Below are 22337 nucleotides of genomic sequence, written 5' to 3' on the forward strand. Positions count from 1 at the left end.
CGGATTATGTTTCGCATTAAATTATAGTTCAGTTAAATGTTACACGTTATATGTTACACGTCACACATTATATGTTACAAGTTATATGTTTCTGGCTCTGGGTGTTTTTGTTATAGTTCTGATATATTTCCGCATGCGTTTGACCATGTTCTGGCTAAGTGTCGGATCATACATCCGAATTTTATTAAGTATATGTTTAGGTATAAAGGGTTGGTTTCGAGTTTGAATTGAAGTTCGTATATTTATTCTCTTACGTCTGTCCTTACCTATACTATTGTTCTTTCCGTTACTGGGCAATTTTTGGCTCAGCCGTGTTTTCTTGTTTTGTTTTTCTTATTTTGTTTTCAGGTAATCCGGGATTCTGAGAATTTTAGTGATGAGAGATAAAAAAAAATGAAGTTCAAGCTACTAAAAGTTAATTCATTTTGTTTAATAATATGACGTAGGTTGCATTAATTTTTGTTGTATTTTGGATTGTGGCGTTGATTTGATATCTGTAATAGTAACACGTTAGCCTGTTCCGGGTTGGGGTGTTACAATTTTACTGTGTGTATGTGCACAACTGCACATGCAACGAGTGTGATATTGTTCTTTTTTAAATTTTATTAATTAGCGAGTTTTAAGATTCAAATAACAGACTGAATATAATAAAAGTTGCTTTAAGATTCAAATAACAGACTGATGATGATAAAAGTAGAAGTAACTTTGTTACTTACAAATCCATATTGTTTCCTATGGTAGTATGATATAATGCTTCTATATAACATGCATGCTTGTTAATGAAAACGGAGCTATTTGTGTTTGATTAAAGTATACATCAGAAGGCCAAACAACCTTCACAAAACTAACGTTCGCAATTCTTTGGGATTTAGAGAGTTAGAGAATAGGAATAAGCGAATCCGTAACCCTTTTTATATTGATTAATTTTCACACTTGGTTAAAAGATGCGCCTTCTCATAGAGGAGTGTGACTAATCCAATAACACGTGACGAATATCACATTTAAGGTGATTAACAAACATTCATGATTTGTTTTAACTAGGTTTAAATTGAAAAACAACATGCCAAATCAAGCTTCGCCCATGAATTCTAGTACAAGGAATTTGAAGTGTGCGAGTGACTAAGATCATTTTAAAACTCGACATTTGTAACTTGCACAAACATACTGCGCCAATCGACACATTAGATTAATTCCAAACAGCTATAGACACTCATTTCTCCTCCAACATCATATATTTTCAAATATTTTTTGTGTTTACATATCATTACCTACTTTTACATTTTTTTAAGATTAAAATGTTCTTTTTTTAATAATAAGCTGCTTTTATATTTTGTACTTTTTAACATAATAGAATATATTTAAAATTTATAGATTTACATATAGATTAAGAGAAATAGAAAAAACAAAAAACAAATACGTTGGCCTGCCTGGCTACCCGTTTCTCGTTTGCCTCAATTAAAATTATAGAAATGGCCAAACATGATGAGGCTCCTCCAGGCTCTAGGTTCCGACCCTGTTTATGTAATCGTTATTGTTATCACAATGAAACATTATAAATAAGACTATTTATAATGGGCTCACGCTTATCATTCAGGGCATTGGGCATGGTAGGCTGGTAGGTGATGATGGTTACGAGTAGGGGTGTTAATCTGGTCAACCCGATCAGGTTTTGGGTTATTAATAGGGTTCTTTTAGACAAAAGAAAAACCCGAAACCCGACCCTATTATGGGGTTATTCGGGCTGGGTTACTCTATACTAAGTAACATGATGAACTAAACACATAGATTCAATAATGACATGATAGACTAAACACCAAAGATTTGGTATCAACATGATAGACTAAACATAAAGATTCAACATGACAGATTGACAGACTTAAAAACACATAGAATTCAACAATAGCATGATAGAATATAGTATGAATACGCGGGTTATAATCACAACATTAACTCGCAAGTTGATGATCACATTTGACTACCTGACTGACTGTATGATTAAATTATATGATCAAACTTTAAACAAGGTTTCTCAACCCAGACATTAAACTATAAAAGTGTCATAGGAGCCGCATAGGTAGATGGGTGATCACATTCGCTATCACATTTAGGGTGTTATAGTTAGTGAAAGGTAAGGTGTTGCTCTGTGATTGAATCCACATATAAGAAGTTGAACATATCGGTGTCAAAGAGCAATGAGATGACATACTGGCGAAAACACTTGCAAGGATCAAGTTCAAAAAGATGTGGGATTTGCTCGAATGAAAGACCTCTCTAAATTGGTTCAGAAATTCGAGGATGATTGTTGGAGTGATACAAGGAAGAAATCTTGTCGTGCGAGTAAATATTAGTTAAAGGGTATTAAATAATTATCAAGTTTGGATTAGTTATATATTATTAAAATTATTGTTATTATTACTACTTAGAGGACAAGCAATAGAATCATAGCTATAGTCTATTCGAGTTCTAAAATTAATCGTTTTACTCAAATATGTTTATATAAAATCACCACCGTGACATTTAAAAAAAACGAAGTTCCGTTTAATCCGCTGGTAACCAAGTTACAGCTTGTGGTTCCAACTTATGCATTTTCTTTACTCTATAGTAGATTAACTTATTAATTCTTCTTCACGTAATTTTGTTGTAATTGTTGAATGTGTAAAGTTTATTAAGATTCAAAAGAACAAACTGAAGATAATAAAAGTAGAGGCAGCTTTATTTATTTTTTTTTTGAACGGCAGTGGCAGCTTTATTAGACACCAATATCATTTCAATCATACACTGCTTTAATTTGTCTTCAAACCCGTTGATAAAAATGGAGCTATTTGGGTTTCATTGAAGTATACACCCGACGGCCCTTTTTCAGGCAACAAAGCAGCCATTACTAGACCTTTAGCACCTTCTTCCACAGTAATCATTCCAGTTTGAGATGTCATGTATGTTATAACATACCCAGGATGCACACAGTTCACAAGAATATTCTCATACTTCTTTGCCATCAGCCTTGTGTAAGCGTTAAGAGCCGCTTTTGAAACTTTATAAGAAGAGAGTGTACGCGGCCACCCATTCTCTTGTACCTTACCAGCCTTGAAATCACTCAAAAACCATTCGACTATCTCATCTATCCTCTTTACAGTTAAATTATCAACATCTTGCAACTCTTCTTTCAGCTTTTCATTATGAAACCGCTAAAAACGATAAAGTAATAGCAGAGTTTGTTAATTATATACATACTTTCTTCGTTTTTATATGCATAAATGAGTTAATTACTTACGTATAGGTCTCCGAAGAAAGAGGTAAGGTTCTCAATTCTCGGGGATTTAGAGAGTTGGAGAAGAGGAATAAGTGATTCTGTAACCATTTTGGTTGCATAGTAATTTGTTTTCACGCATTTTTCTCCCACTTCATAAGGTTCTTCCAAAATGTTGGTTACACGATGCGGGTTATCATCGAGAACTTGTAACTAGTCCAATAACACATAATAAGTCACATTATAAGGTGGTTTATACATATAAAGTAGAGGTGCTCATGATTCGATTTTGAAAAAATAATGCGACGAGCTGCTAACTATGATTTTGGAAAACCGCAAGCCAAACTGACTGGGTTGGTTGGGTCTGTTGAGTTAAAAATTAAAATGGTTTAGTTTGACAGTTTAAACTAGGTTTGTTATTTTAAATTCTAGTTTATTGTTTTTTTTTTCAGAAATGATAAAAATGTTATGTGAATATTATATGTAGAATAACTGGATGTTGCAAAAATAAAAATAATTAATAAACAGTTGGTTAAGTCTGGTTTATACGACTGGTTTAAAGTTTCAAACCGTGAACTCAAATGTTAAATGTGTTAATTATTTTGACATGATGACAACACTTGGATGCATGTGGTCGCAAAGTGGTCACTGGTCACCGGGATATCTTTTCTTTCGCCGATCTTCTCTCTAAACTAAATCTCTCTCACACACACACACACACACTCTGTCTGTGTTATGTTAATGGATCTCTGACTCTCACCGATCTTCTTCGTCTTATTATTAAATTCATCTCAATCGGTAGACGTTAACATGACATTAACATTATCTACGTTCTATCTTTTGTGTGTAATCGTCGCCATCCTCGTCTTTGATTTTTTTTTAATTGAACTTTACCGTGACAAGAATGTCCAAATGACCAAATCTTAATATTCATATCATTGAAAACTTTTATAACTATTTTAAGTGACATGTTTAATAATTTGTATATATAAAGAAACACTTACAAACCCTCCTCCGGCTCTAAATTCATCTTCATGTATGATAAGTCCGCTATCTCCTGCATTATTGATCTATACCATATCTAAGATCTGTTTATTTTATATGTAACACTTCAAAACTCCAAGATTTGAAGATTTTTAAGGTGTTTTTGCTTACCAAGATATCAAGCTTCCCGAAGCGTGTTTGGACAAATTTAGCCAAAGATGCAATACTAGACGGATCACTGATATCTAGTTGATGAAAAACGATGTTAGAAAGTCCAGAAATTTGAGTTTCTCTACAGCTTCTTCCCCGCGAATTTGATTTCTAGATGTTAATATGACCTCAACTCCCTTTGAAGCAAGTTGACGACATATTTCAAGTCCAATTCCTCGGTTTCCTCCTGTCACAACTGCAATTCTGGATTTAAAAGAAAAAATATTAAAATATGAAGATATATATAAGATTTTGAATATAAACAGTTTGTCAAAACAAATATAAAAATTTGATGGTCATGAATGATGATGTGCCTTTTCTCCTCCATTGGAAGATAGAAGTGAAGTAAGCCACCTCTCCTCTTTTATACTGGAGTGTAAAGATATATTTTCATTTTTCATAATTTTATATTTTCATATGTAACTCATGCGTGTATCATAATTAAAGATGTGTCAGCCAATGTCTATATGGAAATGTAAAGGTTGGGTCATTTCAATATCCAAACAGACCCAATTAATGTAAACAAGTACTTTTTTACCCGCGCGTTGCTACGGGGGATATTTGGCATTCATGCGTGTTTTGTTTGGTGACAATTAGTACATGTTGTGACATATGAACAATTGTGACATACCGAAGGTGTTTCTGTACTTGACGCGTCTAGTTTCTTGCTAGTCGTGTTTTTTTTTCTTTTATATAACTATGCCTTCTTTAAATAAAATTAGACGGAAGCATAATGCATTTGGTGCTAAATAATAAAATAAGGCGCCCTAGGGCAAATATTTTTACACATTTTTTTCTTGACATGTAGCATGTTATAAGTTGCCTACTTACAAAATGTACACATATTACAACTATTGGTAAGTTTTTATAGTGGTTTTAGGAAAATAAAAAGAAAAGAAAAGAAGTTAAAGCACACACAATTGTGCAACCAAATAATACATTCAAGTAAGCATGCTTTGTAATTTTTATGAATAGTAAAAAATTGTGAGTGGTTGAGTTTTTGGTTTTTAATATATATAATAATTTAAGACCCCGGTTGTTGAAAAGAACATACTAATTTTATATTAAATCTTCGGATTTCTATGATTTTTGGTTTTAAGAAAATAGTATTTATAGTTTAAAAAAGTAACAACTTAGATCTCAAAGTATAAAAGTTAAATCTATAGTATGTATATTTTTTTTATTTATCTTATCCTACTTATAAACTTTGTAGACGATTATGGGTTGATTTAAGCACACAAAGATTAGTCCCATTTTTTTTCCAATTAGTTTGCTGTATTTGTTATTCTTGGGTTCTATGAATCACTTGATTTGAGATATGTTGTTTTTTATCTGAACCAACTCGTTTTGGCTTGACTCATTTTTGTCCTCATAATGTATTGTCTGTCACCTTGATTAGAAACTTCACGCATGTTTTTTCTTATCTTCTTCCTTATGTGCTTAAATTGATGTTTTGTTGACTTAGAGCATTCTCAAACGGCCCCAAAAAAAGTGTGAGCGGGTTTTCCAAATTACAGGGTAGGGTAGTGAGTGAAAGACAGAAAATGTAGTGATTTTTTAAAATTTGTGAAAACTTTGATGGCACTTATTTATTTTGTATTATTTGTTAAAAGTAGTTATGAGCGGATGATAGAGAAAATGTAAAGGTAATGTATAAAACAATATTATTTTATTGAAATGTAAAAAGAAAATGTAGTGACTTTTAGTGTATCATAGAGATGGTGATGAGAGATGGCTCGGAATGCTCTTAGAGTTTTATGTATAGTTATTTATTATATTACCGTTTCATCCCCACGGAAAAAAAAGGTAAACGAGGAAGAAAGATAAAAAAGAAAGAAGGGTTATCTGGCCATTAACCAATGATGGGAGGATAAATGGTACACGTTTCCACTGTTTAAAGAGGAGGGGTTGTTTCTAAGATTTCGAGTGCCTGGACGAGTGTTAAAAGAATGCATTATATTCCAATCAGATCACTCATAAAATGTTTTATTGCAATCAGGTCATTAAAGTGTGTAAAGGTGTTCTAATACTAGATATTTTACCTGAATAGCACGTTATGTAGGTTTTTAAAAAAAAATAGTTTGACATTGCAATATATATATATTTTTTAAATTGACAAAATTAGTAAAAATTGAATTGCAAAAAAAAGAAAAAATTGTAAAAAAAAATCAAAATTTTTTTTTGCAACTTTTGAGATTTTATTTTTGCAATTTTCCAGATTTGTTTTTCGCAATTTAAAAATTATTTTATTCAGTTTTTTAAAACAAAAATTTCAATGTCAAACTAATTAGAAAAAAAAAACCTACATAACCTGTTTTTCAGGTAAAATATTTAAAATTATAACACAAATGAAACTTTAGTGAGCTGACTGAAATAAAACATCTAATGAGTAACACAATTGAAATAATTTTAAAATTTGGTTACTATTCAATAGAGTTGCCTCTATGTAAGTTTAGAATTTTTAACCCCTCTCGGTATATGGCCCCTAACGTTGAAGCCCGGTCCTATAACGAGGTATATAAAAACTTAAAATGAGATTAAAATTACAAAACTGATAAAAAAAACTATATTTAGTAAGATGTTATCACCTAAGTCAATTCAAACCTTTTTTCTGGTAATAAATCAAATTGCTTTTTAGTCAAATAGCAAAAACAACAAATTTCTTAAAAGTTTTAGATGAAGAGGAGAAATAAAATATTAAAAATGTTATAATGCATTAGGAATATTAAATCATCGTTGAATCAAGCAGCTGCATTTTAGTTATTTATACCCATATGATCATACTCAAATCATAATTTGGTTATACAAGCCCTATAATCAATGTTTGGAGGTTGATAGTAGCTACAATGATAATGATATTGAAAATTATAACTATATATAATTGAAAGTGTTTCAAGCTCTCACGTTGTATCTTTTTTTTTCTTCAACCAACACATGCCTCCATTTGAGAATAAACCCTCTCGATGATCCTAAAATTGAAGATTCGCGGGCTATGGGTCGGGTTACGAGTATGGTTATCTTAAACGGGTAGAATAAAAACATTTGAAAAACCTAATTCTATTCATTTATTTCTTATCTCCAGCACGTTTCCATCTCTGCCTTCGATTGTTCATCTTAACGATCGACACTGTTGTTCACACCAAACGATCCGTAACACCAGCAACTAAGGTTTGCCTATTAAATTCGATTTTAAATTAGTATATTTAAATAAGGCTGGTCCTTTTAAATAACTATTATTCTTCATGAACTCCATAATAAATATTTTAAGATCAAAAGCTAAAGCTTTAAGTTAACATGTTTTCTCACGCTACCTTTTTTTCCCTTTTGTTCTCTAGTTTTACAATGTTATCTTCTGACCTCACATGGTCAATCGTGATAACACCCGTTGACAGTAGTTGTCGTATCGTGTTATGTCTACGTCTCATATGTCTTGATTTGCCATTATACATTGAACGTTGAGATCTACCAATTGCAGACTCACTGTCACAATGTATGCAAATTGCCGACAACGGCTTTGGCCATTGTGGAATGTCTTCCACGAATTGACGTAACCATTCTGCCTCTTCCCCAGATTTATCTAAGGCAATGAATTCAGACTCCATTGTGGATCTAGCAATTACAGTTTGTTTGGATGATTTCCAAGATATTGCTGCCCCACCAAGTAGGAACACGTACCCACTTGTTGATTTGGAATCTTTCATATCCGAAATCCAGTTCGCATCAGTATACCCTTCGATCACAGCTGGATGGTTGGTATAATGCAAACCATAGTCTCTTGTGTATCTTATGTACCTAAGCACCCTTATAATAGCTTTCCAATGTTGAACACTTGGATTGCTAGTATATCTACTTAGCCTACTCACCGTGTATGCTAAATCGGGTCTCGTACATGTCATGAGATACATTAGACTTCCAATGATTCTTGAATACTCTAATTGAGCAACCGGCTCAGCTCTATTTTTACATAGATGTAGAGTAGTGTCAACAGGAGAACGAGCCACTCGCTTGTCTTCCTTGTTGAATTTTTCAAGAATCTTGTCGACATAGTATGCTTGACTCAAAGTAAGACCTTCTTTGGTTTTAATGATTTTTATTCCAAGAATGGTATCAACTAAACCCATGTCTTTCATGTCAAATCGTGCCTTTAACATGTCTTTTGTAGATTGAACCATTTTATCATTACTCCCAATGATAAGCATGTCATCCACATAAAGGCATAAAATAACATAACCTCCATTTGTGTTTTTAACATAAACACATTTATCACACTCATTAATTTTGAAACCATTGCCAATCATGACTTGGTCAAACTTTTGGTGCCATTGTTTTGGAGCTTGCTTCAAGCCATACAAAGACTTGATGAGTTTGCATACTTTACCCTTTTGACCAGGGGCGGAGAAACCCTCAGGTTGCTCTATGTATATCTCTTCTTCCAAATCACCATTTAGAAAAGCCGTTTTTACATCCATTTGGTGCACTTCCAAACTTCGTAAAGACGCGATTGCAAGCACCAACCTTATAGAGGTTATACGTGTTACAGGTGAGTAAGTATCAAAATAGTCTAGACCTTCCTTTTGTCTAAAACCTTTGATCACTAGCCCCGCCTTGTATTTATCAATACTTCCATCGGCTTTCATCTTCTTTTTGAATATCCAACGATATCCAAGTGGTTTGCAACCAATTGGAAGATCTACCAATTCCAAAGTATGATTTTGTAAGATCGAATCAATTTCATTCTTGATTGCTTCTTTCCATTGAGGTCCTTCAGGTGAGGTCACCGCTTCATGGTAGGTATTAGGTTCACCTTCAACCATAAAGCTTACGAAGTCAGGACCAAAGGATTTTGCAACCTTTTGTCTTTTGCTTCGTCTTAAATCACCATCCTCAGTCTCGGGCCGTTCATGTGTTCCTTCATGAACTAAGTCGTCATTTTGTGTTGACGAGCTTGCACCTACATCATTCGCTCGTGATGATGAGGCCTCATGTGTGTGTCATAACTTAGGAAACACGTGCTCAAAATACGAGACAGTACTGGGGCTCGCCTCCATGAAAGTGTTTACGTGTACATTTGGATTTTTGGATTCATGTACCAAAAACCGATATGCACTACTATTGTGAGCATATCCAATGAAAATGCAATCAACAGTTTTGGGACCAATCCTAAGAGCCTTAGGAGGTGGTACGGTGACTTTAGCTAGGCACCCCCACACTTTCATGTATTTGTACGAAGGTTCTCTTCCCTTCCATAACTTATAAGGAGTCTCGTCCCTATTCTTGAGAGGTATCTTATTTAAAAGATAATTTGCCGTTAAAATGGCATCCCCCCCACATGTCATGGCTCACCCCAGAACTAACCAACATGGCATTCATCATCTCTTTCAATGTACGGTTCTTTCGTTCCTCCATGCCATTTGAATGTGGAGAATAAGGAGCGGTTAATTCATGTATTATGCCACTTTTGCGCATAAATCCGCAAATGGTGAAACGTATTCACCTCCTCGATCGCTTCTCACACGTTTAATTTTCTTGTTAAGTTGTAACTCAACTTCATTTTTAATCAAGATAAAATTTTCTATTGCTTCATCTTTACTTTTAAGTAAATATACATAGCAATATTTTGAGCAATTATCAATAAACGTGATGAAATATTTGTTTCCCCCTCTTGTTGGGCACATTTTTAAATCGCACACATTGGTGTGAATTAAATCAAGTGTTTCAGTTATTCTTTCAACCGATTTGAAGGATGATCTTGTAAGTTTGGATTTAACACATGTTTCGCATTTCGAGTTTGTATAAATGTGAAATGTTGTTATGCTTTTTAATTTAATTAAACGACGAAGTGAATTGAAATTTACATGTCCTAATCTACCATGCCAAACATTTGAATTTAAAGACTCAATAATATAAGCAGAAGTAGATACCTTATTCATTTCATTTCCAATCACGGTTACATCAAGTTTAAACATACCATTGAGGGCATAGCCCTTACCAACATACATTCCACACTTAGTCAAGACAAACTTGTCCGACTCAAACACTAAACGAAAACCAAACTTATTAAGCAACCAACCCGAAACCAAATTCTTACGAATTTCGGGCACATACAAAGTGTTGCTCAAAGTAAGCTCTTTTCCCGAAGTCATCTTCAAGATCATATTCCATTCACCCTTGATGTCGGCCGTTGCTTGATTTCCCATAAACAACTTAGCATCACTAGCAGCCTCCTTAAAGGTGCTAAAGAGGGTCTTGTCACCACACACATGACGGGTCGCACCCGTATCAATGAACCATCCTTGCGGTTTGTCCCCCACAAGATTGATTTCTTCAATCATTGCCGAGAGCTCGGTGATCATTGCCACCAACGGTTCACCATTTTCATCCACCATATGCGCACGCTCACGCTTAGGCTTCTTGCATTGGTTCGCACGATGGCCATTCTCATTACAATTGTAACAAACACCTTGGAAGTTTGAAGATTGAGGTTTCTTTTTCACAACCTCCTTCTTCGGTCCAAGGTTCACCTTTCCCTTTCCCTTATCCATTTTACCCTTACCCTTATGCCCCCCTTAGAAGATTGTCCAAGTTCAACCATGTTGGCCTTAGCCATTGGCTCCACACGAGCTGATTTTTGAGCCGTTTTATTGTCTTCTTCAATTCGAAGACGAACAATTAATTCATCAATAGTCATCTCCTTTCATTTGTGCTTAAGATAATTCTTAAACTCAACCCAACTAGGAGGAAACTTTTCAATTATGGCTGCAACTTGGAACGTTTCACTAAGTGTCATACCCTCGGCATGAATTTCATGAAGTATAACTTGTAGTTCTTGGACTTGGGTGATCACAGTCTTGGAGTTAACCATTTTAAAGTCCAAAAAACGGGCCACAACAAATTTCTTTGTTCCCGCATCTTCGGTTTTATACTTCTTGTCTAAAGACTCCCATAGTTCTTTGGCACTCTTTATCCCACAATAGACATTATACAATGGATCCGCCAAACCATTAAGCACGTAATTACGACATAGAAATTCAGAATGTTTCCAAGCGTCCAAAGCACTCACACTTTGGGCATCATCTTGGGCAGTGGGTATGGGGGCTGTTTTCTCCAAGAACCGTGCTAAGTTCAAGGTTGTCAAGTAGAAAAACCTTTTCTGCTGCCACCTCTTAAAGTGGACACCCGTGAACTTTTCGGGTTTTTCAGCATGGTTAGCCATTGTGGTCGCTCCCACATTGGCTGGGGTGAAATGGATAGCAGGGGTAGCATTAGAAGTGTTTGGGGTTGGTCCTGTCATTCTTAAACACAGAAAACATACCAAGTTAGTAACTTAGAAAAAAAATTCAGAAAATTCTGAAATTTGCGAGATAAATTTATCCCGTGCGAGATAGCTTTATCTCGTGCAAGATAACACTATCTCGTGCGAGATGGCCAAAACAGCCCAAAAAAGGAGCCTTTTCTGATTTCAGAATGCTAAACCAAGAACGAATCTGTCTAAGTCCAACTTTGAAGATCCAATTCTTGATTCTGAGACCAAAACAGTAAAGAAAAAACTGTTTATAAAACATATACTATTTTGAAACAAAACTGGTTTGGATCAAAATAGAATAGTTTCTGAAAATTTAAACAAAGTTTTCACGATAACGGTTTTAAAAATATTGTTTTAAGATTGTAGGAATCGAATTCGTGAATTGAGTAAATAAACAGAAAATTAACAAACAGTTTTATTACTCATACAATACAATACAAGAATCTGAAATATAATACAGAATCAAAGAAATAAACCAAATACAATACAAAAAAAAATGTAAACGGTTTGGCTGAGGATCGTGTTGAACACGGGGCCCTTAAAACAATATTTCGAGTCTCCCAAGAGAACTCGTTGTTTCCCAGGGTACAACAGCCGGAGCAGTAGTACTGCCGGAGTTAACCGTAAACCTGAAAAAGGTTTGAATAAAAGAAACCAGAAATGTAGAAGAAGAAGAAGTTGGAAAAACCTTGCAACAATGCTTGTGTTGTGTGTAAGGTTTTGGTGTGTGTTGCAACTTAGTTTACCTCTCTATTTATAGAGGAAAAACAAGGCACAATTTCTCCATCCCACCGATGTGGGATACACCACTATAGTATTTTCTTTTAAATATACACAATCACACATGGATATCTCATTCATCAATGTCTATTAGTGTGCATTTGTTGTGTCATAACAACCTACTAATGCACACGTAACAAATTTTCCAACAAGAAGAACTTATAATAAAGAGAAAAGGAAAATTGATTTTAAATAATCTCAACTATGCTTTATTGGCAAATAACAGTCCTAACTTAACACTTGCTTGGTGACGGTCCCAATTAAAGATGCATTTGTTTACAACGGTCCCTGACTAACGGATGGTTAACTCCGTTAGTCTGATGCTTACGTGGTACGCCTAGTGGTCAAAAAAACATTTACGTGGCAGCTTATGTGGCAATAATCTTATATCTTTTAAAAAACAAAAAACAAACAAACAAGGATCTTCAATTAACCCCTACCCACCTTTCAACTTCATAGAACATAACTTAAAGCAACCGGCCATCATCACTCTGCTCACGAAGGGCTCCACCGCCGCCACCCTGATCGCTAACGGACCACCACCACCACACTGCAGCACCCACGTCGTCCGTTATTTTTAACCATCATCTGAAATCCCGTAGATCACCATCTGAAGACCATAGAAAACAAGCAATCAGAGCATCAAATGTAGGCGGTTTCTGGCGAGGATGTGATTAGGGCAAAACTCTGGCAAGGTTTAAAACGGATCTGGGTTTTGTGAACAAATTATAACAGAACTCGGAAAAACGATTTTGGGGGGTTTTTGTGAGTTGCATGTCCCCGGAGTAAGGGATTGAGATTCTGGCGAGCTCAGAAGTGGTGGATGATGTTCCGTTGAGAATCTACTAAAGAAACCAATCAACGAGGAAGATGATGTTGGAAATCCGTCGACGAGAATAATCCCCCAAATATTGAACTTTGAATTTGCTAAACTAGACAATGGTGCTAATCTGATGTGTGAAGAAGAAATATGGTGGTGGTAGTGGTGGTTGCCGGTTGGTTGTGGGTGTAGAAGTAGGGGATGATGAAGAAGGTTGGTTTTCCACGTAAGCTGCCTCGTAAATCTTTTTTTGACCACTAAGCATGCCACGTAAGCATCAAACTAACAGAGTTAACCATCCGTTAGTCGCGGACCGTTGTAAACAAATGTATATTTAATTGGGAGCGCCACTAAGCAAGTGTTAAGTTGGGACTGTTATTTGCCAATAGGGCATAGTTGGGATTATTTAAAACCAATTTTCCAAGAGAAAATTATGATTTGCATTCCTGTGTAATATGGGCATGATACCGAGCTGAATCCCTGGGACCAAGGTTAGAAAAAATTAACTTATTTTTTCTTATTATCTTTTATTACTCTATGCATTTACTTGATTTAAGCTTATATTTTGCATTATCAAGTTAGGATTAGTTATATATTATTATAATGAGAAAGGTTTAAATAAGAAGTTTGATTATCTTAAGAAGGCTAAGAAGAAGGGTATTTTAGTCTACTACCTTAATATTGAAAACCCACTTAATTTTATTTCAAAATCTACTTAATTAATCTTAAAAACCCACTTAAATTTTCACTCATTACCTACAACCACCACCGCCCACCGCCACCACCTTGCCAAAAAAGTCTTCAGAAATTTCGCCGGAAACACAATGGAAAACACTATGAAAAAACACAATGAAAAAAGCACAATGGAAAAAACAGTATGAAAATAAAAACACAATTAAATAACACAATGTAAAAAACACAATGTGTCACACCCCCATTCTAGGCCTAGGGGTATGATCCATAGTTGGTACCATATTTGTAAATAAATCAGAGTAACGGGTTATAGCGGAAGTCTTTATAAAAACATAAGGATCGATAATATAAAATATTTACATTACAAAAGACGAAACAAAAGTCTCGTTTAGTATTTACTTGTTTTTAGTTTACAAAAATACCATGTTTTAATATTTACAAAAAATTATCCGAGCCATCGGATTCTAGAGCTTCTTCGTCATTCAAGCTCTAATCTTGATTACCTGCAAAATGTTATTAAAATACGTCAGCAACGAATGCTGGTGAATATGCTGACGCTAAAATATTTTCTTTACTTAATTACCCCTCAAGACCACGTAAGTCTCGGCCCATCTTGGCTTAGGAATAATCAAGTTAAAACAATCATCATTAACTCGAGTCTTTGCACTAGGTCACCTCAGCGAAACACCGCAGCGTTTATGACATAACTTAGGTACCATAAATATACACATGGCCATTCCCTACTCGGACGTAACTTAGGTCCGGCCCATCATGGCTGGAGGTCCTGACCAAGCGTGGTGCGATGTGCCCACCGCGTTCCACATATGTAAGGATCCAGACAAACGTATACCATAGCCTGAGGGCTGGCTTATTCTCTTATTTATAATGTTTTTAGAGACACGTAGCCTCATGTAAAGTTTTACACATAACACGTTTGTTTGTTTGAAAACAAGTTTGTAAAAGTGGGGCGTATTCACCTTTTGATAGGGATCGGTTTCCAACACCGTCCGTAAGTTCTTCTCTTCGCTATCTCGCACCTATAGTACGAGTATAACATTCATTAGTCGGATACACGATCCGGCTTAAGACCTTTAGTCTTATCATCTCGATGAACCTTTAGTTCATTATTTCTTTTTTACTTTAAAACTTCTAGTTATAAAGTAATCTTTATAAACCTTTAGTTTATTTATAAAACCCAACGTTTCTTCTTCATTAAGAAACGTACTTCTTTCTTTATTATTTTAAGTATACTCATTATACTTAAATAATATATTTTATAACAAAGAATATTTATACACATATATAAACTCATATATATTTTATTTCTCTTTCATTATTTTCTTTGTTATTTCTTTCTTTGTTTATCGAGAATAACATCGACTTGGGTATTAAGCCGTTGTAATATTTTATTATTATTTTGTCGGGCATTATGCCTACCTTTGTCGGCTTAGAAATACCCTAGATACTTGGGCAGCACTCCGACACTACTCGCTTTTCAACTCTCACTTGATCAACACTTCCTTCCACACTTGGCACGTTTCTCGAGGCACCAATACTTCTCGGCACGTACTTCGAGGTAGTAGTCGGGATGTCGGGCAGCACCTCCTCTTCTCTTGGAACGTTGTTGGAAAGTGGTACGTATATCGAGGTAACGGAACGGAAATCGAGGTTTCGGGACACGGTAAAGTGTAGTGGTTTGTATCTCAAAAATCGCCCCAACTTATTTTATTATTATTTTTAACGCACTACCGGCAACAAATCTATATCCCCCTCCCCACTTATCGCCCAAAAGTCGCCCGTGGGGTGGTGGGTGGGGGTTGTTCCACTTAAAAATACTCAAAAAATCTTTCTTTAGTCATCTACTACACATAGACTAAGAGGTCCATTCACTTAAACAAACCCAATTTATGTTTTTGAAAAGAACATACTAATTTCTTACTAAATCTTCGGATTTCTATGATTTATGTTCTTAGAAAAATAGTATTTTATAGTCTGAAAAAAGTAACAATTTAGATCTGAAAGTATAAAATTTAAATCTTTAGTAGATATATTTTTTATTTTTATTTTTTTTATCCTACTTTGTAGACGATTATGGGTTGATTTAAGCACAAAAAAGATTAGTCCCATTCTTTTCTTTTTTTTTTCTTTTTTCAATTAGTTTGCTGTAATTGTTGCTCTTGGGTTCTATGAATCACTTGGTTTGAGATATGTAGGTTTTATCTGAACTAACTCGTTTTTGGCTTGACTAGCTTGTTTTTGTCCTAGTAAAAATGTATCGTCCGTCACTTTGATTAAAATTGGTGTTTTGTTGACTTAGAGCATTCTCAACCGGTCCAAAAAAAAGGGAGACGATTTTCCAAATTATAATTATAGGATAAGGTTGTAAGTAGAAGACATAAAATATAGTGACTTTTTGTACTTATTTATTTTGTATTAGAAAATGGTTATGGGTGGATAAGAAAGAAAATTTAATGATATTGTATAAAACAATATTATTTAGTTGAAAAGATAAAAATTAATATGTAGTGACTTTTAATGTACTCCCTCCGTCCCAATTTAAATGTCCTAGTTTGACTTTTCAAGTTTTTCTTTTGCAACTTTGACCATAAATATTTTCACTGGAAAAAACAAGGTAAACGAGGAAGAAAGGTAAAAATAAAAGAAGAGTTTTTTTTTTGCCCTTTAACCAATGTTGGGAGGATAAACAATACACGTTTGAGCTTTAATTGTTTCAAGAGGCGGGGTCGTATTTAAGATTTCGAGTGCCCGAATGATATTAAAAAATGCCTTTATAATATATATGTTTAAAATTTTGAACCCCTCGCGATATATGGCTCTTAACGTTGAAGCACGGCCTTATAACGACTTATAGCGAGGTACATTAAAACTTAAAAGAGACTAAAGTTACAAAATTGGTAAAAAAAACCCCACAATATTATGTTAATTTAGTAAACTGTAATCACCTAAGTCAATTCAAACCTGTTTAGTAATAAATCAAATTTTTTTTAAGTCAAATAGCAAAAACAACAAATATCTTAAAAGTTTTAGATGGAGAGGAGAAATGCAATTTAACATTAACAAAAAAATTATAATGCATTAGGAATATTAAATCATTATTTGAATCAAGTATTTAGTTATTTATACCCATATGATCATACTCAAATCATAAATTTGGTTATACAAACTCCATAATCAATGTTCGGAGGTTGCTAGTAGCTACAATGATATTGAAAATTACAACTATATATAACTGAAAGTGTTCCAAGCTCTCACGTCGCACTCTTCTTTTTCGTTAGCCATCACATGCCTTCATTTGAGAATAAACCCTCTCGATGATCCTAAAATCGAAAATTCGCGGGCTACGGGTCGGGTTACGGGTATGGTTATCTTAAACGGGTAGAATGAAAACATTTTAAAAACCTAATTCTATTCGTCTGATTCTTATCTCCAGCATGTCTCCATCTCCGCCTTCGTTTGTTCATCTTAACGATCGACACTGTCGTTCACACCAAACGATCCGTCAAAACACCAACAACTAAGGTCTGTCTGTTGAAGTCAATTTTTAAATTAGTACATTAAAATAAGGCTGATCCTTTTAAATAACTGTAACATTCGTTAATTTTCAAACCCAAAAACTCGACCCGTTTTAAATTTTCAGTTTTGTTTCTATTAAACTTTATATATAATCTCAGTTTTCGTTTCATTTATTTTTTGTGATCATTTCTATGCAATTATACTTTTTCACCACCCTTGTGGTATTGCATACTCATTTAAAACATTCATAATCAATATCAAATATTCATGTACATGTCCCATGCAATTTACTTGAATTATTCTTGAACTACTACTACTTTTATCATCATCATCATCATCATCATCATCTTTTCATAAGTTACTTAACTAACAAAAACTAATGAATGTTTTAATATAAAATTGATTAAAATAGTTAAACATTTTGAAAACCCCATTAAACTATTTTTAATTTATGTTTTAATTATATTAAACATGATTTAATTTCTTAAATTTTATAATATATAACCATCGTTGGCTCTAGCATGAACGGTTTGTCTCGGCGGTGGAACGGCGTCACCCATATCTATTCTAGGAATAGAGACGCTAACCTGGATGTCGGGTGAATCGCTCTCGCTATCTGTAGTCTCCTTAACTCGTTCCTGAAACTCTCTCTCGGGCTCTTTTGATGCAGTGAATAAAGGTGGGCCTTGAGAACGGGTATTATGCATGAACTAAAACAAAATTTATTTAATTTAATTATTTTTTTTTAAAAAACCTAAAGGCACAAATAGCAAGTAAAGGCACCTAAAGGAAAATAACAACTAAAAAGCAAATAAACAGATCAGATAATCAACTCGGTTTAAACAAAGAATTTGACAATGTCCCCGGCAACGGCGCCAAAAACTTGATGTGTGAAAATCGTATATAATATTAAAAACCAAGTTTTACCGAATTCACCTAAAAACCACACACAATCGGCAAGTGTACCGGACGCAATGTAGCTAGCAAGTAAGAACGGATATCGAACCAAGGACACTATGGGTAAACTCTAATTATTAAACTTAAATGATTACTAACCTAGACTTTCTTTTGATTTTTTTAGAATTTTTTTATATTATTTATACTAATAATACTTAACTAATTAAAATTTAAAATAAAAATAATACTTTATAAAAATCGGGTTTTAAACAGATATGAGAAACGACTACCTAGGTAATGGAATCATACTAGTTAAATTAATAGTTAACGAACTTGACTTGGTTGAAAAACAATATCTTAAAAATATGACATTAAAGACCATTAAAATATGCTAGATCGCCTCCCGGCCTCACCAACGACACCTTAGAACTCTAATGACATGTGAAGCTCAATTGTTAAAGGTTTGGATCACCTCCCGGTCTCACATTGCCTAATAATATTATGGTACCCCAAAACCCGAATCACCTCCCGGTCTCCTCGAATACAATATATATTAATATAAAGAGGGTATTTTTAATTAACTTGAACACAACTTGTATCACAATAATCTTAAGGGACATAGGATAACTCACTCCCGTGCAATTATTACCCAAACTCACAAAAGACAAAGATAACACAACACTAAATCACCTCCCGGTCTCTTTAGTGAAAGAACAATAAAATCTAATAAACTTTCAATAATTATTCATACGGTTATTTCGACCATAAACCGCAAACAAGTTGAAAACACAAAGTAGACAACCTAATCATGCGTCTAACAATCACCAAAAACTATTAAACACAAGTGGAATAAATATTAAAGTAATAAACTAGATTTAATCACTCAACAATATTGTGAACAAACCAATTAAAAACTTTACCATAATACCAAATCAACCAATATCAAATAATAGTTCGTCAAACCATTAAACTAACATAGTACTCAACCAAAACCTAGGTAGTATAAAAGTTTAGTTACTCATAATAAAGATATGAAACAAAACTAATATAGAAATTATGATTCATAAAATAAAGATCTAAGTATTTGAGCTAAAAAAAATAACGAGATGACCTTTTTTAATTCTTTCTTCCTTGAGTTCTTCACTTTTGACTTTGTTCCCTGTCTTCACGTCAAACACAGCCGACCAAAACCAAGCTTATTATATATATTTGTTTTCTCGTTGACTTATTTTCAATCAAGCACAGTGGCAGGCCTATTACACTTTTGTGACTTAACATGCTCTTCACCAAACCAAAACAAAATAGTAGCCGCAACACCTGTTCTAATCTCTATCCCCTCTCTCTTGTCTCGGCTGTCTCTTTATATTAATATGTTAGGGTTTTGAATAATTCTCTATAATTAACCAAACTTAAGTCTCACTCCAAACTCCACCAACAAGTTTAATTTCATAGGCCAACTTCTCTTTCTATTTTTGTTTAGTTGATTAGCCTTGGAGTCCATTTGAAATAGTTCAACGAGCTCCCCTGCACTTTGTAAAAAAATAAAACTCATAAGTAACTGAAGCATGGTTAACGTGAAATTTTATCTTTTAATAAGCATTCTAACATGAAACTCCATAAAATATGTGGCCATTTATTTCACCAATTATTACTTTGATGCCATTGTGGTCTCAAGTTTAGCATAAATACTTTAATTTAGCTCGTGTAAAAATTTAAACTTTAAAATCCAATTATGAGCCAAATAGAAATATATTTAATAAAAAACTGGCTCAAAATACTTGAAAGGATAGGAAATATTTATATAATAACATGTATATTTTAAACCATATAGTGGTGTGCTTGTTTGAGTGCATCTAAGTCTTACCATCTCAAAGTTTTTAGATTAGGGTAATCCTCTCTAAGCATCGAAATTCGGTTTCATCGTTTTTCAAATTATTAGATATATAAAATCTGCTAAAGAAGACCATCAAAGCTAGTTGGGCTTACCGACACATCCCATGTTTAGTACGTTATCTTTTATTTAATCTCATATATAATAGTAGTTTAAAAAACCAATCTCAAATTTTTCTATCATTTTCCATTATTTGCAATAAAATTCCTTAAAATTTCGGGACATTTTTTTTTTGAATTTTTTTTATATTTTATATTTTTTTTAATAAAATTTTAAACTGTTTTTTTTATTTTTATTATTTTTATTTTTTTTAAACTTTTTTTTTAAACCAAAAGAAAACGTCAGTTCCCATCCCCACACTTAAAATCTACATTGTCCCCAAAGTAGGAATAGAAAAAGATAGAAAATAAAGCAGAATAAAAAAAATGTAAGCAAAGAAAACAATAAATTGGAATAGACTCCCCTGGTAATAATGCAGTTATCTTCACAAGTCTCGTTCCAAGGCGACCGTATAAAATTTCATTCGCGGCCGCAGCTTCTGGGTGTCCTCTACAATATGACATGCTCAGAAAAATCCTCATCCGAATGAAGATTGAGTACGAACGAGAAAATCCAATCCTGCAAAATAAAACTCAAAACAACCCAAAGCAGACATCAAACAGACTCTAAGGACTAAAAGACTCAAAGAAAAATAAAATAAAGCAGAATAAAAATAAAAGAAAGTAAAAATAATGCAACTAAAATTTTATACAAACTCTAAATCTCGGGCAAAGTCCCGAGTGTGCTCTCCTCCTCTACTCTCTAGGAGGATCAAGGTAGATTGCCTCTTTCTCGCGATCACCAATTGGACCTCCAACATAATGCTTCAATCTATGCCCATTCACTTTCCAAGAATGTCCATCATCAGCCTCTATCTCAACCGCTCCATAAGGAAACGCCTCCTTCACAACGAATGGACCAGCCCATCGGGATTTCAATTTACTTGGAAACAACTTCAACCGGGAATTATATAGAAGTACCTTATCCCCACACTTAAACTCTTTGGGCCCCTTAATATGTTTATCATGACGTTCCTTTGTCCGCTCCTTATACCCCCAACTTCTTTCATATGCCTCATTCCGTAACTCCTCAACCTCATGAATCTGAAGAAGACGACTCTTTCCCGCCGTAGACAAATCAAGATTTATGGCTCTTAAAGCCCAATACGCACAATGTTCTAACTCAACAGGAAGATGACACACCTTTCCATAAACTAATCGAAAAGGAGTGGTCCCGATAGGCGTTTTGAATGCAGTACGAAAGGCCCAGAGTGCATCATCTAGCTTTTCAGCCCAGTCCCCGCGACTGTTCCCTACTGTTTTCTCTAAGATCCTCTTAATGCCACGATTGGTGTTTTCCACTTGACCGCTAGTCTGAGGATGGTAGGCCGTAGAAAGTTGATGGGTGACCCCATAACGTTTCAAAACGTTATCCATCTGAGCATTACAAAAGTGGGTACCCCGATCACTGATCAGGGCCTTAGGAGTACCAAATCGAGCAAAGAGTTTTCGAAGGAATCCCACTACAACTCGCGCGTCATTTCTAGGCAAGGCTTGAGCCTCCACCCATTTGGACACATAATCGACATCAACAAGGATGTATCTATTCCCTCTAGACATAGGAAACAGACCCATAAAATCAATGCCCCATATATCGAAGATCTCAACCACCTGGATGGGGTTTTGGGGCATCTCATTTCGGGATGAGATGTTACCGGCTCTCTGACACGCGTCACATGAACGAACAAACTCATACGCATCACGAAAAATAGTCGGCCAATAGAATCCTGCATCAAACACCCGTTTGGCGGTATAAGTCGCACCAAAATGGCCACCAGTCGGGCCCTCATGACAATGTCGAAGAATACTACGAGCTTCATAACCAAAAACACATCTTCGAATCAATTGATCTGCGCCAACACGGAATAAGTATGGATCCT

The 22337-nt window shown here is 34.5% G+C and overlaps 1 protein-coding gene across 1 annotated transcript; it reads right to left on the bottom strand.

Moving 5' to 3' along the window:
- Positions 1-2578: 2578 nt before the first annotated feature.
- LOC143609002 ((+)-neomenthol dehydrogenase-like) lies at positions 2579-8142 on the bottom strand. The gene is made up of 5 exons (XM_077083879.1): positions 7753-8142; positions 4403-4552; positions 4252-4317; positions 3272-3460; positions 2579-3185 (listed from the first exon to the last, which is right to left on the bottom strand). Exons 1-5 carry the CDS (start codon positions 8140-8142, stop codon positions 2784-2786), a joined length of 1197 nt encoding a protein of 398 aa, XP_076939994.1. The 3' UTR covers positions 2579-2783.
- Between the last annotated feature and the right edge of the window lie 14195 nt (positions 8143-22337).

Source organism: Bidens hawaiensis, unplaced genomic scaffold, assembly GCF_021521415.1.
Source record: "Bidens hawaiensis isolate Kalapana, Puna unplaced genomic scaffold, B.hawaiensis_p1.1 tig00419464_1, whole genome shotgun sequence".
Taxonomy (NCBI): domain Eukaryota; kingdom Viridiplantae; phylum Streptophyta; class Magnoliopsida; order Asterales; family Asteraceae; genus Bidens; species Bidens hawaiensis.

Excerpts from the sequence above, each read along its gene's own strand:
- LOC143609002 (XM_077083879.1), bottom strand. The coding sequence starts at position 8,142 with ATGAAAGATTCCAAATCAACAAGTGGGTACGTGTTCCTACTTGGTGGG. Across the intron at positions 4,553-7,752 it reads AGAACAAAAGGGAAAAAAAG|AAATCAAATTCGCGGGGAAG; the intron begins GTAGCGTGAGAA and ends ATTAACATCTAG. Across the intron at positions 3,186-3,271 it reads CTTTCTTCGGAGACCTATAC|CGGTTTCATAATGAAAAGCT; the intron begins GTAAGTAATTAA and ends TATCGTTTTTAG.